The sequence below is a fragment of the Periplaneta americana genome, chromosome 9 (genome assembly GCF_040183065.1).
Source record: "Periplaneta americana isolate PAMFEO1 chromosome 9, P.americana_PAMFEO1_priV1, whole genome shotgun sequence".
Classification (NCBI taxonomy): domain Eukaryota; kingdom Metazoa; phylum Arthropoda; class Insecta; order Blattodea; family Blattidae; genus Periplaneta; species Periplaneta americana.
This window is the reverse complement of record NC_091125.1, coordinates 93208077-93234950: the sequence shown is the minus strand read 5'-3', so window position 1 is coordinate 93234950 and position 26874 is coordinate 93208077. Positions and strand designations below refer to the sequence as shown.

The 26874-nt window shown below is 35.6% G+C and overlaps 1 protein-coding gene across 7 annotated transcripts in view; it reads left to right on the top strand.

The window, feature by feature from the left end:
• LOC138706247 (uncharacterized) overlaps nucleotides 1-26874 on the top strand; it is a 166977-nt gene that overhangs the window by 59581 nt on the left and 80522 nt on the right. For all 7 annotated transcript variants that reach the window (XM_069835313.1, XM_069835312.1, XM_069835309.1 and 4 more), the window contains exon 2: nucleotides 12632-12751. In XM_069835313.1, the coding sequence (XP_069691414.1) occupies nucleotides 12632-12751 (120 nt within the window). The remainder of the gene's footprint in view (nucleotides 1-12631; nucleotides 12752-26874) is intronic.

Below are 26874 nucleotides of genomic sequence, written 5' to 3'. Positions count from 1 at the left end.
AATGCTTCCTAATTTATGTGCTCTTTGTCGGTTTCTGTATCATGTCGCCACAATTTTGTTGTTGGATGTACACTTAGCGGCAAAAAGGATGGGCCGACTCTTGGTCGATAGAAATGGTAAGTTCTATCGTGCGGTTCACTCGTGTAAACGTAACCCACTGCAAGGCATTGCTGTGGTGTGTCTTCATTGAAAGTCGTCCGTCTATAATGTAGTAAACCTTACGAGCAGTGTGTGGCCCAGTGGTAAGAAGTCTTGACATCCGTACCAGAGGTTGTGAGTTCGCCTCCTGGTACTGTAAAATTATTATTTTTTTATTTTAACTTTTACTTACTTACAAATGGCTTTTAAGGAACCCAAAGGTTCATTGCTGCCCTCACATAAGCCTGCCATCGGTCCCTATCCTGTGCAAGATTAATCCACTCTCTATCATCATATCCCACCTCCCTCAAATCCATTTTAATATTATCCTCCCATCTACGTCTCGGCCTCCCCAAAGGTCTTTTTCCCTCCGGTCTCCCAACTAACATTCTGTATGCATTTCTGGATTCGCCCATACGTGCTACATGTCCTGCCCATCTCAAACGTCTGGATTTAATGTTCCTAATTATGTCAGGTGAAGAATACAATGCGTGCAGTTCTGCGTTGTGTAACTTTCTCCATTCTCCTGTAACTTCATCCCGCTTAGTCCCAAATATTTTCCTAAGCACCTTATTGTCAAACACCCTTAACCTATGTTCCTCTCTGAGTGAGAGTCCAAGTTTCACAACCATAAAGAACAACCTGTAATATAACTTTTACTTAACTTATTAGTTTAAATGTGGAATGCCATTTGTTAAACTTCGTTATGCCTGCCTTTTAAAAATATTATTGCCCATCACCTGTGGGCTATTAATAGGTGAGACCTGGCCTGTATAAACAAAAATACTTGTTTCACATCCTAAAAAACCGGACGCATATCAAACACAAATAAATAATTAAATTAACAAAAACAAACAATTTTTTAATATATTAACAAAACAAAGCTTGTGGTGGGGACTAGTATCTCGTCCACAAACCACCTGCGTCAACTGCCCTCATTCTGCGCGGCAAGGAGTCCACAAGATTATGGAACACATCTAAATTCTTGGCCATCTCCTCCCATGCATCTAGAACTCTGTCCCACAATTCCTCAGGTGTCCGAACGGGTGGTTGTTCTGCCCAATTAGAGCATAGGATCCTTTTGACTGCAGCCCACAAATTTTGAATCGGATTCATATCTGGTGAATTTGGAGGCCAGTCGACTGGGTCGACATCACACCTCCTCGTAAACCATCTTTGAATCTGGTTGGCGGTGTGTATCGGATGATTATCCTGCTGGAAGAAAAGTGTTCCTTCTGGATATTGTTTTCGGATGGAAGGATCATTACATTTCCCAAAATGTGTTCGTAGACTTCTGCTGTAAACCGCCCGTGGATGCATTCCAGAAGTCCTGCCCCATCGTATGACATCCACCCCAACACGTGACTCTCACGCAACCCGACTTGTTAATTCGTCTCACGAAGCGTTCATCGTATCGGTGGCCATTCATGCAATATACTAGGGCAGTACTATTGTTGCTATTGGAGACAATTACCTCGTCGGAGAAAATGACATTTCTCCAATCGAAGTCCTGTCGGAGAGTAGCATACGCAGAATAACCTATGCGAACCAGGGCAATGAGTTATTGTTTCTGTGCCATCTTCAAGCGTAATGACGAGACAGAACGTTGTATTAACAGATAGCAGTATTGCTTGAGAGAGGGAGGTTTATTATTTATTAGAGTTTGGGCATATTCTAAGAGATATCACCACATAACTATAGCTTTGGGAGACACATATGATGGCAAATTTGTAATAAAAAAAAGATTGGGGGAGATTCGAACCTTGAACTACTACTACTACTACTACTACTTACTACCAACTTGTTCAATAGACCACTGCCGTAACGACTTACGCTACTGTGACTGTTAATATCGGTTCGGCATAATACGTGGTTTTCCTGTTCATATTCGCTCTGGTTCATTTTGTATTTATCAATTTTATTATTATTTCACTCTTCAGAGGTTCTGATGTATCTAGAATCAACCCGACATTCGATTTTATTACATATTTTAGACTCTTAAACAAAATACAGCAAATTTAAATGGTTTAATTATGTGTTACCTAGTGAACTACGGCTTTGACTAGACGAGCATGCGCAATGTTATGTCTCTGGAACTTAGAAATTGTCGGCCGCCCCATTCTTTTTGCCCTTAAGTGTACACTCTGTACCCATTGACGAATTTTCAACTTGGTTCGAAAAATGACAATTTATTCACTGATTACTGAGTGAAAGTTTCGAAATTTAACTGTCTCTGTCTCTTCTGCGGACACGGAACTCTAATAGTGGCTTAACTAGATACGTATTTTAATGATTGACACATTAATCGAAAATCTGCAATGAATACACAGTGGCTACAGTAAACTGTACCATGAAATGAAACCGCCCATTTTATCATCACGGCTAACGTACGCATCTGGTTTTAATTAGAAATACCGTGGCTTTCTGTTAATAGTACTAATAGAGCTATCATAATTTTATTATGAACTACCTACAGAACAGAATGCAGACTATCGGACATATTCAAAATAAATTAGGTGCTCGGTTGCAAGGAAAGTTGTCATAGTCATCATTTAGGCATTTTCCGACTTTGTATCAAACTGCTGTCTCCACTTTATATAGGCCTACTCAAAATTATACCAGAAAGGCAATAAAGAAATGAATGATAGGATTTCAATGTTTCCATAGCTACAGTAACTACCTGCGCAGAAGACTAATATAGTCAGGTAGGTCCACACCTGTGGAGTAACGGTCAGCGCGTCTGGCCGCGAAACCAGGTGGCCCGGGTTCGATTCCCGGTCGGAGCAAGTTACCTGGTTGAGGTTTTTTCCGGGGTTTTCCCTCAACCCAATATGAGCAAATGCTGGGTAACTTTCGGTGCTGGACCCCAGACTCATTTCACCGGCATTATCATCTTCATTTCATTCAGACGTTAAATAACCTAGATGTTGATACAGCGTCGTAAAATAACCGAATAAAATAAAAATAAAGAGTCAGGTAGTTTATTTGTTCATATTATGCCCTTGTGGTATACAATAAATTAGGTACGGTAATGATATTTTTAAGTAGTCCAGTCTCGTTCTACATGCGAGCAATTGCTATTCTCTTTATTATTTTTTTTCTTATATTCCCATTTTCACTTTCTCATTTTAAGTTTTTTATATTTTCATTTTCTTATTTTAGGAAGTAGTTTTTTGGCGTGTCTGTGTACAGCTATTTCTCCTAAACGTTTCGATGAATGTTATTCATGATCTACGATTTTAATTCGACCAGAAATGATGAGCTAAAATAGGCCTACCGATCCTTATTTGAAAATTTTTAAAAAATTTCCAGAAAATGGCGATTGAGTTCAAATTAGCTTGAGTGATTGTTTCAACTTATTTTTAATACGATACACTAATAAATGAAATGATAAAATCTGTGTGTGTCTATATATATAATATATATATCTCGCAAAGTTTCATAGTAGTATCAGATAAACTATTTCAGTTAGTCGAAAGCTTAAAACAAAAAGGAAAGGGGGGGATGACGATATCTATGTGAATTTATAAAACTAACGTAGCGAAAGTCATTACGGAATTAGTACAAAACAAAACTACTTCCTGTGTACTTGTAACTCTTGCGGAAAATTAATTAAAATCCAGCTGAGAACTCCCAACAGTTTGAACCTAAGAAGATTATTAAAGACAGTTCCATGTTATGCTTTCATCGTGCTGGATGATAACACATTCGTTCGGAAATGAGAAAACTACTGCGAATGCCGTTTCGTTGTAGACCTTACTGTAGATATTTGTATTACGATTATTTTTTCTTTACTGCTTCTGGCGTAATGTGAATTGCAGACACAAAAGAAGGTTATGGTGTATGAGAATCTTACAATATTTTCGTAAATAAATTCTTGAAGTTGTTACAATGTAATATGAATATTGCTATTTTAGGTGAATTCTTGCTAAATTTATTACCTACAATACTTAAACCGTACCTGTAATAAATTAATGTATTTTGCACTTTGGCAGGGCCGTTTTTGGCATTTCCCCTCTCCTAGGCATTCTCGTATCTGCCACAATTCTAAAATATAATAATAGTATCAACTTACATGCTACATGGATGTGGACTTATTTCCGTTGATTTTGACAACTTAAACTTTAACTCTTTTTGACCTCTGAGCTGCGAAGTCGTTAGTGATGTCCTCAAATGAATTGTCACAGGCAGGGTGTGAATTGAACGTTTTTCCGGAAGGGGGGGGGGTAGCTACTTTTAGTCATTTCATTATATTCCATAGATCTTACATTAGCAATGAAGCTTTAAGATGTGGAACAAGTAAAAAATTTTACAAGATTACAATTACAATTTTTTGGCGAGATGTAGTGAGATCAAAATAAAAAAAATCCAGTATTCATCATTCGTTCTTCCTTACCCATGCAGTTTTATTACGCAACAGTACGAAAAATTAAAAGAAATAACGGAAACATATATATGAAATACATGCACGTAACTACTATAGTACGTCTTTAAGACCGCTTCAAACAAACTAAACCGAATATCACTCGAGAAAAAATTGAGATAACTCGCGTGACCTTGATGTAGGTCATGTCCGAACTGAGAGGTAGACAAAACCGGAGGAATTGCCTTGAAGATAAACTGGAGAAGGGGGAAAAACAGGGAGCAGTCTAGCAGGCGGTCCATAGTATAGTACTTACGGGTTAAGAAAGAGCTCTCGCCCTAGACATTACTAACAGCCGTGCATAGAAACATGCGCAGAGCAACGTTCAGTGCAGTTTGGAGCTTTTCTTCTCTAATAAAACGACTAAATTCCAATCATGTTCTTATTTTTATCAGTTTGCGACACAAGATGAGCACTTAAATGAAGGCATTCACCGACGAAGAAATCTTCCAAATCACTTTGATACAATTCAATATCACTTTTGCACGATCCTGAACCTGTGGAATGTCTAGCTCTGTTTTTTTTTTTTTTTTTTTTTTTTTTTTAATTAAAATGGAAATGTGAAACTGCCGTCCTAGGCCCAGGGCCCATGGTGGCCTATTGATAAAACCACTTCATTTTGGGATTATATAATTTTTATGCATGTGCAGAGTGTTATTTTGTTTAATTATGTAGCAGTGCCTTAATTGATCATAGATCAAACTACAAACAGGTGCATCATAGGGAATGTGATAAAGAGCCAAATTGTGAAATATTTAAAATGTATGATGAAGTAGGCTTAAGAGTTATAATCAGACTGATCTTTTTTATTTTTCCTGTTACTGTCTCGCAATCTTAGTTATAAAGCAAAGAAGATCCTTCTAACACTTCGTAACATTTCATAACATAAGGACCTACTTCAGTTTGTAGCGTTTATTTCATTTTACCAAAAAGAATTGGAATGTATTTTTTGTATCTAATTTTTCAGTGTATTGCTCCATCTGTTTGAAATCCGAAACAGTTTTATTCAAGTCATTATTTCACAGGTTATATACTAGAACTTTTTATCGTGAAATTATCATATTGTGGTCTTTATATTACTTTCTTTTTCTTTCAATGACTGGTATCTACTTGACTTTGCGTCATTCACTGAAGCATCCCTATCTAGGAGAGACGTGCATAAGCTGTAGTTTGCACCATGTGAGGCAAAGTACATAGCTTCGCATGTTAATGATTAATGGAGCAGTAGTGGAATGTCATTAGAGAAAACTGAAGTACCCCGTGAAAACATGCCATTAAGCACTTTCTTCGTCCACCACAAATTTCACTTGGACCTGCCGGGATTCGAACCCAGGTTACTCTTTAAGCAGGCAGTTTTTTTATTACGAACCTCCTGGAAGCTAAATAATTTTTTATTTATATTTTAATTTATTTGTTTTAAGACTATTTATCAACTGCTATGGTTATCTAGCATTTGAATGAAATGGTGATAATGCCAGTGAAATGAGTCCAGGGTTCAGTGCTGAAAGTTACCCAGCATTTTCTCTTCAAAGATTGAGAGAAAACCCCCCAAAAAAAAACATCAACTAGGATTTGAACTCTGGCCTGCTCGTTTCACAGTCAGATATGTTAACCGATGCTCCACAGCAGTGTACACTAAATGATGAATATGAAACAAAAACACTTTATTGGATATTTGCTTCCTTAAATGTAGGCCGATAAAATAAAACAAAACATTGCCTTATCATATAGCGTAGCGCAGGTGGTAATGAGTTGCGTTCATGGTGGATTCAAATCCCGCTGCACTGATTACCTAGTTTGGTTTTTTCGTTGGTTTGCCGGACTTTATTATGAATCATCAAACTCAACTTGCCAAATTCTATCTATTACCAGTTCCATCTAGGCCTACTTTTAATAACTTCGCGTTTGATATGTATAGTCTTTAATACAAGCACTGGAAATTTAGAGTCTTTTTTACACCATACTGTAGCTATGACTAGATGAAAGAATCACCATCGAAACAAACTCTACACTGAAAAATTAAACTGTACATTTTTCCTTTCAGTATATAGATTAGGCTTGGATAAAAATTTACGATCTGGCAAAATATTTGAGGTGCAGGGCGCAAAATAATTAAAAAATTAATTTGCTTTCCTCTATAATGCATAAGGGCGCAAATAGCCATATTAGCTGACGCGCGCTTTTTAAACCCCACTAACTATAATGCAAGCCAGTTGAATCTTATCATGTTCAGCAGGTTACCAGTATAGTTACCACCTGGTCTGTCGGCACTGAAACATTTAGTGTAGGAATTTGTACTTACCCAGCTCAAAGTAGGTGTTGAAAATGTCTCCCACCAACTGCTACACACTGTTGACACCTTATGAAATTGTTAATTACTTTAAGAAGTTCTGCTTCACTGTTTGACTCGATTTCAGCTCTTATGTAGTCTTTAAGCTCATTTATTGTATTCGGGTTTTTTGCATAAACCTTATTTTTAAGTGCCTCCCATAGATAAAAATCACATGACATTAAATCTGGACTTTGTGGGGCCCACAAATTTTTACTAATAATTCTCCTTCCGATAATTCGAAACAATTCTCTCATGGATTCTTCGACAGTTAGGACAGAGACTAGAGCACACCTCACACAAATATCTTAAGCATTTGGCACAGGAATCATAAGTTATGAGTCCGCTCGTCAAGCAATAAAATAAAATTACTTAAATTAAAACCATACAGAATTCCGGTATTTCAAAAGTTAAATGAACAAGAGTCCAATAAGAGGTGGGATTTTTGTAATTGGATTTTAGAGAAAGTAAATTCTGAGGAAATTGATCTAACAATTTATTTTTCTGATGAGGCCTATTTTCATTTAATTAAAAGGACACATATCCTCACAAAATCATCGGTATTACAGTCAGGAGAAACCCAATCTTGTAATCGAAACACCTTTGTACAGTGAAAAAATAGGCATGTGGTGTGCAATGAACGGACACAGAATTATTGGGCCTATTTTCAATCGGCACATTTACCAGCAAGCGTTATGTGAATGAGATCCTTGACCCATTGTTAGATGAACTGACTTATGGAGAACGTTTCTCAGTATATTTCAAACAAGACTTTGCCACTGCTCATACTGTCGAAGAATCCATGAGAGAACTGCGTCGAATTTTCGGAAGGAGAATTATCAGTAAAAATTTGTGGGCCCCACGAAGTCCAGATTTAACGCCATGCGATTTCTACCTATTGGGGGGGGGGGGACACTTAAAAATAAGGTTTATGTAAAAAACTCGCATACAATAAGTGAGCTTAAAGACTACATAAGAGCTGAAATCGAGTCAATCAGTGAAGCAGAACTTCTTAAAGTAATTAACAATTTCATAAGAAGGTGTCAACAGTGTGTAGCAGTTGGTGGGGGACATTTTCAACACCTACAGTACTTTGAGCTGGGTAAGTACAAATTCATATACTAAATGTTTGTGCCAGCAGTTTGGGTGGCCACTTGGCCACAGATAAGCTCCTGGTGATGGGAAAATGAAAATCGCGTGGCTAAACAAAACAGTGACACTGTATGTCACATACATGTGTGACTAAGAAACCCAGAGGAAACTGTTCCTAATGATTTTTTGTTTGAAACATCCATTGTCCTTTACAGAGTTTGAAATTGGGATATTCGGAACAGATGCAAGCACAGCCAATGAGTAATCAAGGACAGTGTCTAAATTGAAATACTTCAAAGAATTTTCCAGAACTTAGTAAATTAAAAGAAATTTTCGTGTAATAACCGTACAGAGTTCTTGTTAAGTTTGATCCAGTTATCATAGTAATGGTCAAAGTACATGGTTAAGGATTGCTTATCTAGTGTAGTAATGGATGACTCCTTCCACAGCCTCAAAGTAGTTTGTCTGGAGTGCTTCTAGTGAAGTGGTGTATTTTAATCGTATGTAATCTGGAAATTTAAACTTGTATGTACAGGAAAGCATAAATAAAATGTGTATATGAGTATAATCGAAAGTTATATGATACACTCTTCCTAGGAGTAAAAGAGATACGTATAGACAATGCAATCATTGACTTGATATAAGTTAAGTTAGGCTTTATACATTACATGCAATGGGTTCAGAATGGAGCTAGTCAAAGTTGATATCTGATGGAAGAAATCATCATTGACAGGTATTACAGGTAGAATACTTGGTGGCCTATTTATCAACGAATTGTAATATTGTCATTTTAATAGGAACTTAAAACTTGAAGTTACGAGTTTTGTCAGATTTATATGCTTTTGCTGATTAGTCAATTACAGTTTATTGAATTTCACTGACACCATTTTAATAGTTTAGAAACGAGCAATGCACAAAATGATATTTTCAAGAATTCACGTAGAACAGCATCAATAATATTTTTTATTATAGTACAAACAGGTCAAGGAATCTTTTAGATAAAGAGGCTCTCACTGAAAGGTAATGAAATTTAAAAAAATGGATCTGTACTACAAGTATGTAGTATGTTGACAGTCGTGAAGTTTTGCTGAGGTTGGTTGTTTGACATGTACTAAACCAGGTGTGATCAAGCTTACATTTTGCCCAATGTGTGAGTGTGCTCAAAACCTCCTGCACATTAGACAGTGTTGGCCACTCAAACTTCGTGTAACGAAACAGTAACATTGCTAGCAGTTGATAGGTCTACTGATGTGGTGCTGATATTCATATATTCATTCATTTACTTATTTCTCAGATACTTATTTCGTTATGGGACTTATTTATTTATTCATTTTATTTATTTATTTGTTTCTTTCTTTTCTTTCATTCTTTATTTACTTCTTTACTTGTTTGTTTATTATTTTCTTACATTTCTCTCTTCATTTGTTTATTTACTCTGACAGAGATAAGGTCATCAGGCCTTCTCTTTACCTCTACCAGGGGATTAAAACTACAGTTACAATAAAATCGAAGTACTAAAACTTTATCTGATTAATAAAGACTGGACAATTTACTGTAGAATTTAAGAACAAAGAAAGTATTAGTTACTGAAGTACAAATTAAACGTAGAATAATATTATATAGGGATGAAATTACTGGAGACTGAAGTATTTTAGGCTACCATAAGAGAACTATTTACGAAGAACAGAACAAGTACCGGCTGTACATTCCCAATGAAAGGAATGATTTCTTTCTGTTCAAAGTGATGAACATGTCAGATGCTTAGTATGCAGACACTGCTCTAGTGAAAAAAAAAATATATATGAGACGTTCAGAGCTGATGTGGATAAGGTCCATGAGACATATTTTTTAAATAATAGGACTTAAAATTAACTTGCTCTAATGGATTATCTAATTTTACTAGCAATAATTTTATTGCTCCATTCTCAAATTCTACATTTATAAAATATAAACATTTGTGATGTTAATTGAGACATCCCAGTCGGGGCAAGTTACCTGTTTGAGGTTTTTTCCGGGGTTTTCCCTCAACCCAATACGAGCAAATGCTGGGTAACTATCGGTGCTGGACCCTGGACTCATTTCACCAGCATTATCACCTTCATTTCATTCAGATGCTAAATAACCTAGAGTCCACACCTGTAGCGTAACGGCTAGCACGTCTGGCCGCGAAACCAGGTGGCCTAGGTTCGATTCCCGGTCAGGGCAAGCTACCTGGTTGAGGTTTTTTGCGGGGTTTTCCCCTCAACCCAATATGAACAAATGCTGGGTAACTTTTGGTGCTGGACCCCGGACTCATTTCACCGGCATTATCACTTTCATCTCATTCAGACTCTAAATAACCTAAGCTGTTGATAAAGCGTCGTAAATAACGTAGTAGTAGCTAAATAACCTAGATGTTGATACAGCGTCGTAAAATAACCCAATAAAATAAAAAGAAAATAAAATAATTGAGACAATGCTTTGGTGACTTAATCCACTATAGCTCAGAACAGCATGAAAAAATTAATCTTGAGTCGAAAGTGATTGGTATCACCTGCCGGCGAAAGCTTGGAATTAAGACTTGATCCATTATTGCTCGGAAAAGATCAAACTTCAGATAACCGGAAAATGAATTAAACTCAATTTATGAAAATTTGTGACTTATCCACTTTAGCTCTGAACGCCTCATATATATGGTTGAGCAACATTACAACAGCAGACATGCTCATACATATGATACTGTATGAGCGTATGCAACTAATAGAAAATTCAAAGCAATCAATCATCAATGAGATACTTTGTTTTAGGAAAATAAATTATTGTTTGACATTTTTCTGCTTATTGCAAAACACAGAAAACAAAACAAAACAAAACATACAAGGAAATACATAAAGCAATGTGTAGATAATGTAAATATATTGCTACCTAATTTGGAATTGAAATGAAGTTAGCTTAGCTATTGTCACAAACATAAAATACATAAAGCAAAACATTTTGTTTCTTTAGATGTAAATATATTATATTATACAACTCTCTAATTTTAAAAGACATAATATTGAAATGAAGCGATAAAATATTATTGTCAATCCCATTAGAACAATGGTTCTTAATCCTTTTTGAATCACAAACCTCTTTGAAAATCTGGTGAAAGCTATAAATCCCTCCCTAGAAAAATGTAAGAAAAGCGAGAAACAATTTCAGATATGCATCTGCTTTTTACGTTGAAATAATATATGGAGTCATGTTAATGTTTTATGTGACTTTCACGGACCCCTGAAGCCTATCCAAGGACCTCCAAGGGGTCCATGGACCTCAGGTTAAGAACACTTTCACTAGGAGATTTGCAACTGAGTGACCGCCACTGAACTCTTTGCCTGCCCGATACATGCACACCTCACACAGGACATGCCCGATTCCTGCCCACCATGAGCACCTCTGTATTAAACAATTGTTGGAAATTAACTGTGGTTGACCTCACTTTAGCTCATAGGATTTAGGATATTCTTTCATGTTGTCACAGATCCTTGTTCTTTGAATTCCATTATTATTATTATTATTATTATTATTATTATTATTATTATTATTATTATTATTATTCTCTTAATATCGAACTTCTGTTTTGATGCCCTTGGATTATAATCAGCGCAATCTTAGTATTTTATTTTGTTAAATTTTTAGGTCGTTTAGTAAATTGACCGAACATAGTAAGGTAAGAATTTAATTACCCTTTAGTGACTTCAATAAGGAGGTGATTGACTCAAAGACTATAATGAACTGTATCATAAGAAAGACACATGAAATGGGAATCCAAAGTGCAGGCTTTGTGGGCTAGAACATACTATTTGACATGTAATCTATTAATACTATTCATTAAGCATTAGGAGATATGAGTTGTTTAATATCATAAATTCGGGACAGAAACTTCTATCAAAAGCAATAATGATGGTTTCTGACGGTAATCTTCTTTTACAACATACACTTTATATAGAAGAAAAGATCACCTGGCATCTGATCTAAGGGATAATGAGTAGCTTCTGAATACAATTAAAGTTTCACTGTTGTTAATTCTTGAAGATCTAAGCATTATAGATGGGGAAATGCCGAGTGTTACAAAAATTTTTTTTTTTTTTTTTTTTTTTTTTTTTTTTTTTTTTTTTGAGTCTAGTGAATTTGTAAAATTCTGTATTTAAAGTAGTTATTAGTAACTTATATCTTGATTACACAACTTTTAACACTGTATCACTTCAGAATATGTATGATAAGACTTTCTTGTGTTAAATTCTAACGTACCTTGTTTACATATTTCGACCTATTATGGGTCATCTTCAGAACTGGTCATTGCTGGTCTTGGCGCCTCTTGGTTTGTTTGCTGTGAGGGTGTGTTCATCTGGTGTAAAGTGGAGTCAAAGAGTGTCAACACACAACTCAATTTCAGAACACACACACTCTTTGACTCCACTTTACACCACATGAACACACCCTCACAGGAAACAAATCAAGAGGCGCCAAGACCAGCAGTGACCAGTTCTGAAGATGACCCATAATAGGTCGAAACATGTAAACAAGGTACGTTAGAATTTAACACAAGAAAGTCTTATCATACATATTCCGTAGTTATTAATATTTACGTAGCTTTGCTGTTAATTCTAATGCATAACAAATGTTTGCAGCCTGAAGAGAAGAACCCTGATGTGTCCAACTTGGATGATGGTCAGTTGAAAGCTCTGTTGGATGAAGCCATCACCTACAAGCGTCCTAAAGATCGAGAGGGAAAGAGCGACTTATTTAGGGTGAGTATCAATTCATTATACTATGGCTTAAGAATAATGTGTATTTTCCCGAATTAATTGATTGAGTGGATGATTATATGATCGAATAAATTGGATGAATGGATAGAGAAGGATGGGAAAGCAAATGAGTGCAGAGAGTGGACAAAAAAAATTATGCTTTAAATAGACTAGATAAATGGTTCCCAAAATATGGGTCGCGAGATTGTTTACAAAAAAAACCGTATTAACGTAAATTTATGTTGTATTTATAAACATTAACAACGTTAAAATATAAATCTAAAAAGAATTCGGTAGTTATAAAGTAAAAAATAATTAAATCGAAAATGTGCCAGCTTCTCAAAAGAAAGTAGCTTTTCAAATCTGAACACACACACACACACACACACACACTCTCTTTCTCTCTCTCTCTCTCTCTCTCTCTCTCCCTCTCCCTCTCCCTCTCCCTCCCTCCCTCCCTCCCTCCCTCTCTCCCCTCCCCCATTTGTGACTGTCGTCATTTATTGGGATTTCTTTTGGAAAATACTTAAAAAGCTGTTGATTAAAATTTTGCAAACTTAATAACATTACACCTCCACAAGAACAAACTCAGTATGTTAAATTTTCCATGAATTCTTGAATATACTGAAATGAATCAAATTTCGTTTTGTTTAGTGATGTCGACCAGAAATGAAATTTCCTTGTAAATCAGTCAGTTTTATCTCTGGCAGTTGTTACATTAACATCTTGGCCTTGCAAACTACTATTGAAAGTGTTTAAGTGTTCGAAATATATATAACAAGAAAGGCCAAAAGGCCAGGCTAAGAAGTGAAAGAGAATTGGAAGATAGATTTGCATATTCCGATTTCTCATCTTGTAGATGCCGAAACATAAGAAGTTTGGTGGTGTCCACTGGTTTAGAGCAAAATTGTCGTTTTCGATTTTACAGGGCTGTGTAGCCTATTTTTCTAGCGAGCCTAGAAGGGGGTCATAAATGTTTCGCCCAAAGTGGGTTGCACCTTCAAAAAGTTTGGGAACTATTGGACTGGATGAATGATAGAGTGATTATGTAGGGTGAATGTGTGGGTTGATTAAGTGTGTGAATGACTGGATGAATAAATTAAAGGATGATAGATCGAGTGAATGAGTGTCTAGCTGGCTGGTTGGAGAGGAAAATGCATGTGTGAATGATGGAGGATGGAGAGAATTACATCTGAAACATATGCATGATTCTTTCAGAGAGTCATTGATCTCTTCAATCCATGTTCACCTTAACTCCAATCATGTAGTTCCTTTTCTCACAATGAATTTCATTACACTTTTAAGATGTGTATGATTTTGAAGTTGCAAGGACTACATAAGTAGTTGAGCACTTACGGGAAGGCAGACTCTTATCCTAAACAAGTACAGTTCACAGAAAATCCTTGTCACAGGTTCGTGATATTTCCTATAGCAATTGGGATTCTACCTCTGAATGAGGTTCTGGGTGGTATGTACATCTATTATCAAACAGTATATCTCACGATATGTGTCGCAGGAAGAACAATTGTTTGTATGCATTTGAAGTCTGATTAGTGTAATATATAGCTAGTTGGCGATGTATGCAATGGAGGGGAAAGGAACTCGCCACCCTACCCCATTATCTTCTGGCCCAGTTGCCTCATAGGTGATGCCTTGTTGATGTCACTTCTGAGATTCAGACCCGCCTTCGGACAGTTGACTAAACAACAACAATTAGGATTCTAACCCTAGAATTAGCTAATTTTGTCTCTTGCCATTTCTCCCACACCCCAGTTGTGAATGAATATTTTATATAAATTCTACCATTAGGGACTAGCTATGTATTTTGACTTGATAAAGGAAAGTATGCAGGCAACATAAATGTCTGAGCTTTGTAAGTAGTATGGTTTGAAAACACCCCCCACTCACTGCTGCATTCAAAGTTAAGTCACTTGTTTTGTTTTGTAAAAAAATACACAAGTCTTTTAATTGTGTTTGTTACACTAAATAGATGTTTCTAATAAATAAAACACTGCATGGTAAGGCCGTAGCTTTGTTCTATCAATGCTGTTGTTTGGCCCCAGGCATGTGTAAGTTTTGTGGCGGACGAAGTGACATTTGGGGGAGAATTTTCCCATAATACAGCTTTCATTCTGCAATCTCGTCCCAGTATTGCTTCATTAATACCATGTGATCATCTGATTTTTGGATGACTTTTATTGATTAAAAGCATCTTTAAATCTTTAAAGGCTTAAAGAATCACTAGTATATAGATAAGCCTGTCAAAGAGAAATATTCACACTGAAATCGCGAGTATGTTGTGCTTTCAGTCCTGATTGTTTGCTCTGATGTTCTGATAACCTGCCAATACAACTTCCTGAGGGTCAACTACCTTCATGGTATTTGTTTTGTCTGTTTCTTACTGAAAAGCAAGTTCATCTTTATACATCATTCACACCTCGCATAATTGTATGACAGTTTCTTCTGTGTAAATTAATATTAAACGAAATGCAATGGGAACTCTTCAGAGGTATCTGTATGTAGATCTGTTGAGCAACTACTGTACGAAGGCAATGTGGCAATGTAAAAAAGGAATGTGAGAGTAGAGATCTTTAGAGGATGAGTGAAAATTGCTTAATATAGTATTTGACATCCACATTTTGTTCTTTCCTGTTTAGTAAGGTAACAGATTACACCATACTCCAATGGCCAATTGTCTAATTTCCATTTCCATATTGTTATCTCTTTTTCCTTTTTATCTCCTTCGGTTTTTTCTTTCCTTTTCAATGTTTTTCTTAGCTCCCTTTCCTTTCTTTCCTTCTTTCGCAGTTCTTCATTTTTATTTATATTCATGTTTATTTTTGCTTCATTTTTCTTTGCTTGTAGTTCTTTGTCTGTCTGTCTTCGTCTTTCTTTGCTTTTTATTTCCCATTTCCTTTTTCTTTCGCTTAATTTCCCTTATTTTTTCTTTTCTCATTGGCTTCATTTTTATTATCTCTCTTTGCTCTTTTATTCCATTTCCTTTTTTTTTTTTTCACTTCACTTTTTATTTTCACTTGCGTTATTTCTTTTTTAAATGTACTTACTTACTTATGGCTTTTAAGGAACCCGGAGGTTCATTGCTGTCCTCACATAAGTCTGCCATCAGTCCCTATCCTGAGCAAGATTAATCCAGTCCCTACCATCTACGTTTTGGCCTCCCCAAAGGTCTTATTCTCTCCAGCCTTCCAACTAACACTATATGCATTTCTAAATTGGCCCATACGTGCTACATGCCCAGCCCATCTCAAACGTCTGGATTTAATGTTCGTAATTATGTCAGGTGAAGAATATAATGCGTGCAGTTCTGTGTTGCATAACTTTCTCCATTCTTCTGTAACTTCATCCCTCTTAGTCCCAAATATTTTCCTAAGCACCTTATTCTCAAACACCCTTAACCTCTGTTCCTCTCTCAAAGTGAGAGTCAGAGTTTCACAACCATATAGAAGAACAGGTAATAGAATTGTTTTATAAATTCTACTTTTCTAAATGATTGGTTGATTAGTTATTACTGCTTATTTTTTCATTAAATGTTTGTAACAGTGAGGTATGGTAACAGAATTTCTCAACTTTTCCTAGTATTTCCAAATCAGAATTTAGAAAAATGAAACCCCAATAGTATGCACCAGAATATTGGAATTGTGTTGCACAGTGGAATATGTTAAAAGAGTACATGTAAAGTACGAAATGATTTGTGATGGTTTTCATGTTTCAGGAAACATGTTGAGATATTTGCATTTTTGAGGGAGATTTCTTAGAAATAGGGTCATAATAGAAATATAGAATGTGCTATTGATTCTCTTCATATGACCATTGAAATCCTATCATTAGAATTTTAAAGTCTTAGTAGTTCAAGAAATGTATCAAGTATCCCTTTCTGTTATACTCGGTCTTTTCAAATTCTTCCCCACACACCCTCGTCTTTTTCACTTTAACTTTTTTGGGGGGGGGGGATGCAATAAGGCATTCTGTCTTAATTTCGTTTTCATTGTGGTTGATATAGAAAATGCTTTAGAGGTTCTTATTTATTTTTTTTCATGTACGTGTTCACTCTGAGTTTTGACTGTAATTGATAAATTTGTTAATTCTCCTCTTACAAATTCGAGAGATTCTTACCTAGCGTGTATGGCCTTTACCCTTCTATACAGAAAAGAGCTTTTATGAAGTGTTCTATGAATAATGTTATGTGTACTGTATTTTAGAATTTGAGTAACTTGCATTCTATTTTACATTTTGCTTCTGAGGAATAAAAATTATACTGGATACCGAAATTTGACGTTGGGAGCTTGACATATGAAGGGTACACGGGAAAAACTTACAATGTCACATTTCCATTAAGGTTGAGATATAGATTTTTTTCGGTATATTACTGCTGAATTTATTGGTGTTTCTACTTGAAATGAAGGAAATGATGAATGTATCAGTGGTTTTAATTCTCCTTTACCACTTTTGGTAAAAATAACACTAATGTTTGTAGTAATAGGACAGTGAATTAGATAATGACATCACCCTTAACAACATTGTGACATTGTTCGTTCCTCCCCGTGTACCCTTCATATGAGTAAATCATAGCAAAGTAAATTAGGAATTTCTGACAAAATAGTAAAATTTGTTTTTACTCTTGAATATTTTTTAGTGGCTTATTTATAGGAAAAAACTATTATGGTGAAAGTTCGAAATCTGATTCCCTGGCTTGATGTTACACTTTTTAATGAAACAATTTAGCATATTTTGTTATAACAAAGAAACTTGTGTAGTACCTAATGTATTTATTGTATCATTAAAATTAGGAAAGTAATGCGATCCACGAAACTTGGGCCACTTCTGCCCATCCTGATCCATTTTCCGAGTGAAAAGTTAACATAAAAAATCCACGTGCAATCAATTTTTCTCATTCAAGAGTTAATACAATTACGAAGTGTACGAAATCCCTGTAGTTAGTCTTCTTGAACAATTTATTGGGTAGTTTCATTTTATAAAATTGAAGAATAGCATATAAAATTACCAGTAACTACATGCATTAGACCACTTGACCTCCATTTTCAGCTATTTCTTTAATTTTGCAATGTTGTTTTAGGGCATCCTACACATTTTCTTTTCGTGTTTAAGTTACAATTAGGAGTCCATATGAAATTAGTTTATTTCCTATCAAAGATTTCAGTAACTTTATCTTGTTTTGTCTTTGTTATTTTTAATTGGTCTGAGATGACCAGCACATACAATGACAGTGACTGTATGGTAAAAACATAGATTGCAAACTAGTAATCTATAAACCGGGATATGATTAAGCCTCAGAAAATATAAATTGTTGAGTATTATCAGTTCAACAAACTATTCCAAAAGATATAGTGACTGACTTACTGATGGGACACTGTGGCTAGCCTATATTGTGCATGTACAGGATCATAAACCCAAGTTGCAAGCTAAAGAAGCAATTGATAGTGTTTTTTATGAATATGTTTCATTAAGGATATCAAATAAGATATCAGTTCGGTATCATAAATCCAGGAGAGAGAATGGCACCAAAAGGGATTGTGAGTCAACTGTTGATACTGATTAAATTTATAGGACTGTTTAACTCTCTTCTTTAGATATTAAAGAGAGAAACATAGTAGACACCTGGGATTGAGGTATTGATGGCTGATCTAACTTACCTTTAGGTTAGGCTATATTGTATTTTATCGTAAGCATTGGTTTGGTTCATAAGTCCACACCTTCATTCGCTGTTAGTGGATTATCAGAAATAATAGACAGCGCATTAGTTGCTTTCAAAATGCACTGTATTTTTTTTAATAACAAGGAGACTTATGTAAGTTTACTTCTAAAATTCTTTTTGCATAATTGAAGGTGTTCAAACCAGACATGACTAATCCACATGAAATAGTTTTGCAGAAATTCAAGAGTTGAGTTCAGCTGTAAATAGTTGAATCCATATGCTACCACACGTAATCTCACAATTCCAGCCTTTAGCAACTAAGGAAAAAGTTATTCTTGCTTGCCATAAGGTAGATTAAAATAAAATGTGATTAAGATAAACTTAATTTTTGTAATATTGTAGAATAGTCGCATCTATCTTGAAACCCTTCAATTCTGTCTATTTCCACCCTCAGTTGGCTTATGCCATTGGCTAATTAGCAGCACAGTATCTCCTATATTATGACTTGGTGTTCGTGGTTTTGCAGACATCCTGATGTTTTTGCTTATTAGAAAGTGTGGAATGTCGTTTATGGATATAGATGCTTATCTTTAGTAGTTCGCACTAAGTCTAAATGCAAGTTACATCACAGGTGAAATTGAAAATATTCTGAGCATTGAATAAGCAAGTTTCATTACCATTGTGAGAGTAAAAATTAAAATTATTTAGGTGAAGGTTGTTAAAGCTTGTTACAAATAGACTAACTTGAAAGGACTGAAACTTGTTCAATTCATCTTATAACTTTATGAAACCAGAACATGATGAGTAGACCTGTTGCTGTGATTATCATATAGTATATTTTTTATACTTGAAAGAACTTGAAAGTTTTTTTGAAAATTGATGTATGATCTTTTATGTAAATTTCGTTTTTACTATCTTTATGTCTGCATTTGCATGGATGTGTATATATACAGAGTTCAGCAGAAATAATGAACAGTTTTCTATCGTTTGTTATTGTTTTAGCATATTATCATTATTATTATTATTATTATTATTATTATTATTATTATTATTATTTTTATAGTGCCTATAAATCAGAGCTCTTATGATGAGTATAGGTGCAAACAGTGAATGTTTTTGGAAGCAGGTAGAAGTGTGAATATTATTTTATTATAACATGAGACAAGGCGACCGGGTAGCTCAGTTGGTAGAGCAGCTGGCTACGGACTGGAAGGTCCGGGATTCGACCCCAGGTGGTGACAGGATTTTTCTCATTGCCAAACTTTCAGAACGGCTCTGAGGTTCACTCAGCCTCCTATAAAATTGAGTACCGGGTCTTTCCCAGGGTAAAAGGTGGTCAGAGTGTGGTGCCGACCACACCACCTCATTCTAGTGCCCAGGTCATGGAAAGCATGGGGCTCTACCTCCATGCCTCCCAAGTGCCTTCATGGCATGTTACGGGGATACCTTTACCTTTACCTATTATTATTATTATTATTATTATTATTATTATTATTATTATTATTATTATTATTATCAGCATCATCATTATCATTATTATTATTATTATTATTATTATTATTATTAAATATGTTTAGAAAACAAAATTCTGGAAAGGGTGAATGAATTCAAATTACTTGGGTACAAACTATCTTTTCAATCTGAAAGGGATATCTTCCAGAGAATCAACAAATACACTAAAACTATGAGCATAATCAATAATTAATGTTTTCAAGCCTGCAATTGTTCCGAAATACACCTGTTTATACCTGTACAGTGTTCTCGCAAGACTAGTTTTTTTCTTATGGGAGTGAGGCATGAACCTTAAGAGTTCATGATACTAGCAGAATCACATGTGAGATGAGATTCATGAGGAGGACTGTGGGATACACTAAATTCGACCACAAGCGGAATAAGGATATCATGCAGGAACTCAAAGCTGAACCAGTGATGGAAAACATTTGGCGATATCAAGAAAACTGGAAAAATCACGTCAACAGAATGGGCAACAACAGATTTCTAAAGGCTTTTTTTAAATTATCGTCCGAGAGGAAAAAGATCCATTAGCAGACCTCAAAAGAGATGGACAGAAAACAAGACCATAACAAGCCACTTGGCCTAATACTTGTCAGGATGGTTGTGGTGATGATGATGATGATGATTATTATAATTATTATTATTATTATTATATTCCAATGAATTCCTTCATCAATCCCTTCATAATTCTGAAGTGACAGTATGGTGTGCAGTATCACCTACCAAAAATAATGTGACCAAATTTCTTTAAAAATGAAGGCTGAAAAACAGCCACTGTTAATTCAAACAGCTACAGTAGCATGATTGAAAAGTTTCTAATACCAAGTACTCCAGAAATGTATGGTCCCAGCAAGATGCAACTACTGTACTTTCTACAGGAATTAGCAACTTAAAATTCATTTTTGATTTTTCGGATGAATCAGTTCATGATTATAAATTCATTTCAAGGTTTTTCAAACATATGATTTATCTTTTTTTTTTTTTTTTCAAATTATTATTTGCTAATACATCTTACAGAAGAAAATTTATGAACGTTTTTGCCTCTACGGCATATCATCATTTGAGTATCTGCCATTGGATTTACACACAATATGCATGTACAGGGTGCATAAATTGAAAATAGATGCCAGAAAAGCTATGACCACTTGAGAAGAGCCAATGACTTAGGCTTAGTTGTCAAGTGCTCAACATTATTAGATAAAATTGCATTTTATACAGAGGTCCACTTGTAATTTGAGAGCAGTTGCAGCGTTCGTTATCTCGGTGATTAATCAGCAGTTATTGCAATTAATGTGGCTTGGCATTAGTGTGCTGGTCTTCATACAAGTGACCCAGGTTGAATTCCTGGCTAGGTCATGATGGAATTTGTGGTAGACAAAGCAAACATTCAGAAGTTTTCTCTGGGTACTCCCATTTACTCTTTTCATTCCTCCAACACTTCACCTACCCCCATTTCATCTATCATCTGCAGTATTAAGAATTAGATTACTATGATATACCAAAGTACATGTGATATTTCCGTGCAGGAATTCTGCATTACCATATGGTGGGGAAAGGGTAGAATGGAGAAAAATTCTCTCCGGCACTGGGATTCGAACCCGGGTTTTCAGCTCTACGTGCTGACGTGAACAAACATGTAGAACATAGAGGTAGAACTTAAAGTGAGAGGGATTCAATCAGACATTGGAAGTCCATATCACCCGCAAACATTTAAGATGTTACTGTGTAAATAAATTTGTTCCATCAGGCTATGTAAGCTTTTAGAGCTCTTCCATTGACTTTCTTGTTTCCTATCATAAAATACTTATTGTGTTATTGCAGAATGGTAGAATGGAGAAAAATTCTCTCTGGCACTGGGATTCGAACCCGGGTTTTCAGCTCTACAAACATGTAGAACAGAGAGGTAGAACTTATACTGAGAGGGATTCAATCCGACATTGGAAGTCTTATTAATCTTCCATTGACTTTCTTGTTTCCTATTATAAAATGCTTATTGTGTTATTGCATTGAAAGGTGAGCAGAATTGGGCTGTTCCTTAATTTAGATGCAATTTTTCGTTCCAAAGAGTCCATTTTGTTTATTTCGAAAAATGCATATTTTGTATTGGTGGGACCACACCTGTGGAGTAATGGTTAGCACATCTAGCCACGAAACCAGGTGGCCCAGGTTCGATTCCGGGTCGGGGCAAGTTACCTGGTTGAGGTTTTTCTGGAGTTTTCCCTCAACCCAACATGAGCAAATGCTGGGCAACTATTGGTGCTGGACCCCGGACTCATTTCACTGGCATTATCATCTTCATCTCATTCAGATGCTAAATAACCTAAGATGTTGATAAAACATCGTAAAAAACCTAAAAAGAAATAAAAATAAAATGTATGGGTGGGCCACCAAATAAGTCTTATTTTATCAGGGATCAATGATATTTGCGTGAAAATTGTTGAATTTTTAAGTGCCAAAAAGTGCTTTTAAACGGGTTTCTGAGAGCTAGATCCATTTTTGATCCAAAATATTGAATTTTTTTAAATTTCGAAACAATGCCAATTTTCAGAAAAAGTTACCAAATGAGTAACTGTAACAAAATTTAAAGTTTCAGTAATCTTGTATTATTTTAAGACGACAGTATTGCATATTCAGTATAACCTTTATGCTCTAAATTCAGATTCAGTATAACATTTATGCTCTAAATTAACAATAGCTACATATTAACAATTTTGGCATTTCATAGTTAACTTAATTCTTCTTAAATTGTACAATAATTTGATGCAACTAATTCTTGCAACGTATCAGGATATTACTGGAAATCTCTAAAAAATATCGACTGTAATCCATAACTATGAGAAGACCTAGAGAGGTCATTTTTTTAAGTTCAGTTGTCAGCTTCAAGTTATTCAATACTATACGTTAGGATTTAATAGTAATCCTTTTAAATTATATTCTTTTTCTTCTACCCTTCTTCTTTATTTACTTATTTATTTATCTGCTGCTACTGTTACTGGAGCAAATAAAATATTGCATATACCTATGTCGTAGTTCATGATTTATTTCCTTCTCCAGCACTCTGCAATTTTGATTATCCATGTTCTATAAATGTCACCCCATCAGTCTGAGTGAGCCACAGCAATCTTAATAAGCATTAGTTGATATCGAAGAAGAGCTGCCTTGAAGAAGGAACAGTGTTGGAGCAAGGTCAAGACTGGTGAATGTTGTAAGATATTCCTTCGAAATTTTGCATTTTATTTGCTTGTGAAATACTGTAGTGGTGGTGCTTTTCTTTCTTATTTGGTCGAATTCGTGTATTTTGGGACTCTAACCTTCTTTAGTATCTCATCTTCGTCTACGTCCAGTGACCTTCCAGTAGAAAACATGTACTGTAGTTTATTTGGAATCTAGCATCCCAACACAATTGTGCTAAATCAGCTGCCTCTTGTTTTGTAGTCAGTTTCTTACAGATGAGAAGGTTTTAGTGTTAATTTTTTAGCCAGGTTGTGTACATTCCTCTGATTTGAAGTTGTCTATTTTATAGTGGTGGGCTACTAAACAGTCATGGAGCTATTTTCAGTCTGTTGTCACCGCCTCTTTCCATGGTTTATGATGATTAAGAATTCACTCTACTTGTATCTTTGCTCACTGTTTGTCTCTATATTCAATGTTGTATATTAGTAATTTTTCTTTAGGAGTATCTTCATTTCTTGAGCATCCAGAACTAAATTGGTTTTGAAAAGATTTGTTCTTTTGTTTGCTAGGGTATTTGTCATTCCTTACCAAATATTCCAATGTGTGATGGAACCCATTGTATTGGTTTGTTTTAATCTGGATAATGGATTCAGAACTTTCTTAATTTCTTGAATAATATTTATTTTCGGTGTCAGCAAGTAATTGCTTGCATTATGGCTTTGGATCACTATAGTAACTTCCTTGAAAGATTTGTGTTAACTCAGATAATACTGCCTGGCTCTCTCCCTCAAAAATGGTCTTGTTTTGTCCATCTGCAATATAGTGGCTGAAATGCTCACAATATACTGTGCGTTTTTTTTTTTTTAAGCAAAACTTAAAGCGCTGCAGCAAGACCGTACTTTTATTACATTTGCTTTACCTTTGCTGCAGCAGCCATGCAGCAAATCGAAACCCGCTTTATGAGTTTTCTGTATGATCCATCATGGTAGAATGCATGTTTTGGTCTTTTGCAATGTTTATTATTGTGAAAATTGTCTAGTAATAATAATTTCATGTCATTGTCATGTAAGTCGAAAATATTTAACATGTTCAGTTCTATTGAGGTTAAATTTATTACTGCAGTAATTGTAGCCAATATTAACTGTCCACCATTTTCAGTCAGCTGGCCGAATTGCGTTTTTTTTTCGACCCTCTTTTTGCAGCAGCAAAGCATGAAACGCTTAAAAAACACACGATTACTCCTGCTCCAATTTCTTCACCTGCTGTTGTAAGAAAGCCATTTGTGTACATCCATAGCTATTTATTTTTAATTCCTCTACAGCAGTGTGACCAACTCGTGCTGTTCATGCAAGAGCACACTCTTCACTGCACACGAGTAGTAAATAAGAGCAGATCGTCCCAATGCTTGCAATGCCAGTGTTGCTTTTTTGTTCGTAAATGCACATAATGCTTCTTGAGAGCAGCTGAGTTGGTCACAACTGCTTTACATGATCAGTGTGAGTCTCATAGTGAACATAATCAAGTGAGTTTTCTTGTATAGTTTAATTCTTCACTTGCATTGGTATTTTCAGGGTTTGTAAATAATTGGTTAATATGTTTGTTGGATCTTCTTGAGTTTGTAATTTATATATTCTTATTTGAATTTACCCAAAATTGGTCTTTCAGTGATTTTACCGTAATATAAATATATGCTGCTTCTTTTTTAAATTCTTCTTCTCTCCTGGCAATCAGTCTTAATGCTCTATTTTTTGTCTCTAATTTCTTGAAATTGTTTAAACTTTTGTTACAATTGCTCCACTTCTATTTGAACATAATGAGTCGCATTTATTTTACACTCCTGTTCTAGGACGAAACACAGATTTCACTTCTGCCACTATGGTGCAAGGGTAATCTAGTATTTATTTATTGACTTACTTATTTTCCAATGAAAGGTACTACTGAGATTTACATCTTTGACCTAAACACAACTTTAATATTAAAAAAAATAAATAAATAAATAAATAATACATAGAATGCAAAAGGAGAAGAAAATGTCCTTCACTGTCTCATTAAGTTCCTCGCCTCCCAGTATCGGTCACACTCTTTCACTTTGGTTAAGGTTGGACAGCTAAGAAGGTGGTCCCTGTTCACGTCTTCTTTTAGATCACACAAGGTACATTTTGGGTCTGGTAGTAAGCCAAAATGATGGAGGTGTTGAGCTAGGCAGTCATACCCAGTGCATAAGCGGAACTTTGCAACTGCTTCATTTCTTGGTCTATTTGGTATTTCTAAGATGTCCCTAGTATCTAGTATTGGCATATCCTTTAAACCATTTCTTTTTTTTACAGTGTGTATATTGTCTGTCCTCTATATTGATGAATTGCAGTAGACTGTATGTACCATCTACTATAGGAATTTCTATTAAATACAGGGTGATTCAAAAGTCTCTTGACATTTTCCTCATATCTTTTATATATAATTGGAAAGAAAGCCTACCATACAAGAAAGAATATCAGTTGTTTCAGCTCGACTACGTGGAATGACCTACTAATAGGTCCAACAAGATTTCGAGAGAAGATTCAGAAAACGGGCCTAGAGATCTGGTAAACAAATTCCAACGAACTGGCAATGTTGCAGATGAGGAGCGTTTGGGAAGACTGGCTTACAACACCACATAACAATGCAAGCCATACATGATACCATCACACGAAGTCCCACCGCTTCTACCAGAAGACTGAGCAGAGAGCGTGATGTTTCACAAAGCACTGTATGGCGTATCTTACGCTATACCTTGAAGAAACGCCCTTATAACATCCAGATAATGCCCAAGCTTGAACCTGAGGATTTTGCAGCTCACAAACAATGTGTTTTGACTTATTAGATGCAGTCGAGAATGAAAACCTGATGAACAATGTGCTTTTCAGTGATGAAGGGCCGTTTATGTTCGCAGAGCAAACAATTACAGGGAATATCTACCTTGACAACACATCTTGGTATCCTAGCTGGAACAGGATGGAATAACAGACAGCATTGTTTTCCAGCAAGAGGGCGCACCACCCCATTTTTCCTTAATTGTAAGAAAATACCTCGATGAACACTTTACCAATAGGTGGACAGGTCGTGGCTCACCGAGAATTTGGGTGTCCCGCTCTCCACACCTGACGCTCTTAGACTTTTTCACCTGGGGGTTCATTAAGTCTAAGGTGTATCGATTACTGTTTGCCACCCTACATAAATTACGACAGCGAATAACTACAGCAGCAGATGAGATCACTCCCGCTATGCTGAACAGAATGTTCCAGCCTACAGAAGAAAGATGGAGGCTCTGCCTAGACGTAGAGGGCAACCACATTGAAATGTACTAAATGTAGTCTTTAGTATAGTATGTTTCAGAAGTACGGGAACTTTTGCAATTGCATGCCATTTTTCATAAAATGTCAAGAGACTTTTGAATCACTCTGTATTGTCATCCTCCATTTGATAGGCTGACATGCTATAAATATAGTGGAAATAAATTAAACTAAAAGGAAGTGAGTGAAGAAAGGTTGAAATATTTATATAGTGCAGAAATGTGACAGGACACCATGATTAGTATTTTTGTTGATTGACAAAATGTCATATCACAGTCAAAACTCATTTTTATTGTTGTAGCCTACATGCCGAATTGCTTTCAGAGCTTTGTCACAATTGGGGTGTACTACTTGCAAGTGAAAATCGAAATTAGCTAAGGGAACTTATTTGTTGCAGTTTCATTGTTAACTGAAATTATTAATGATTATATTAT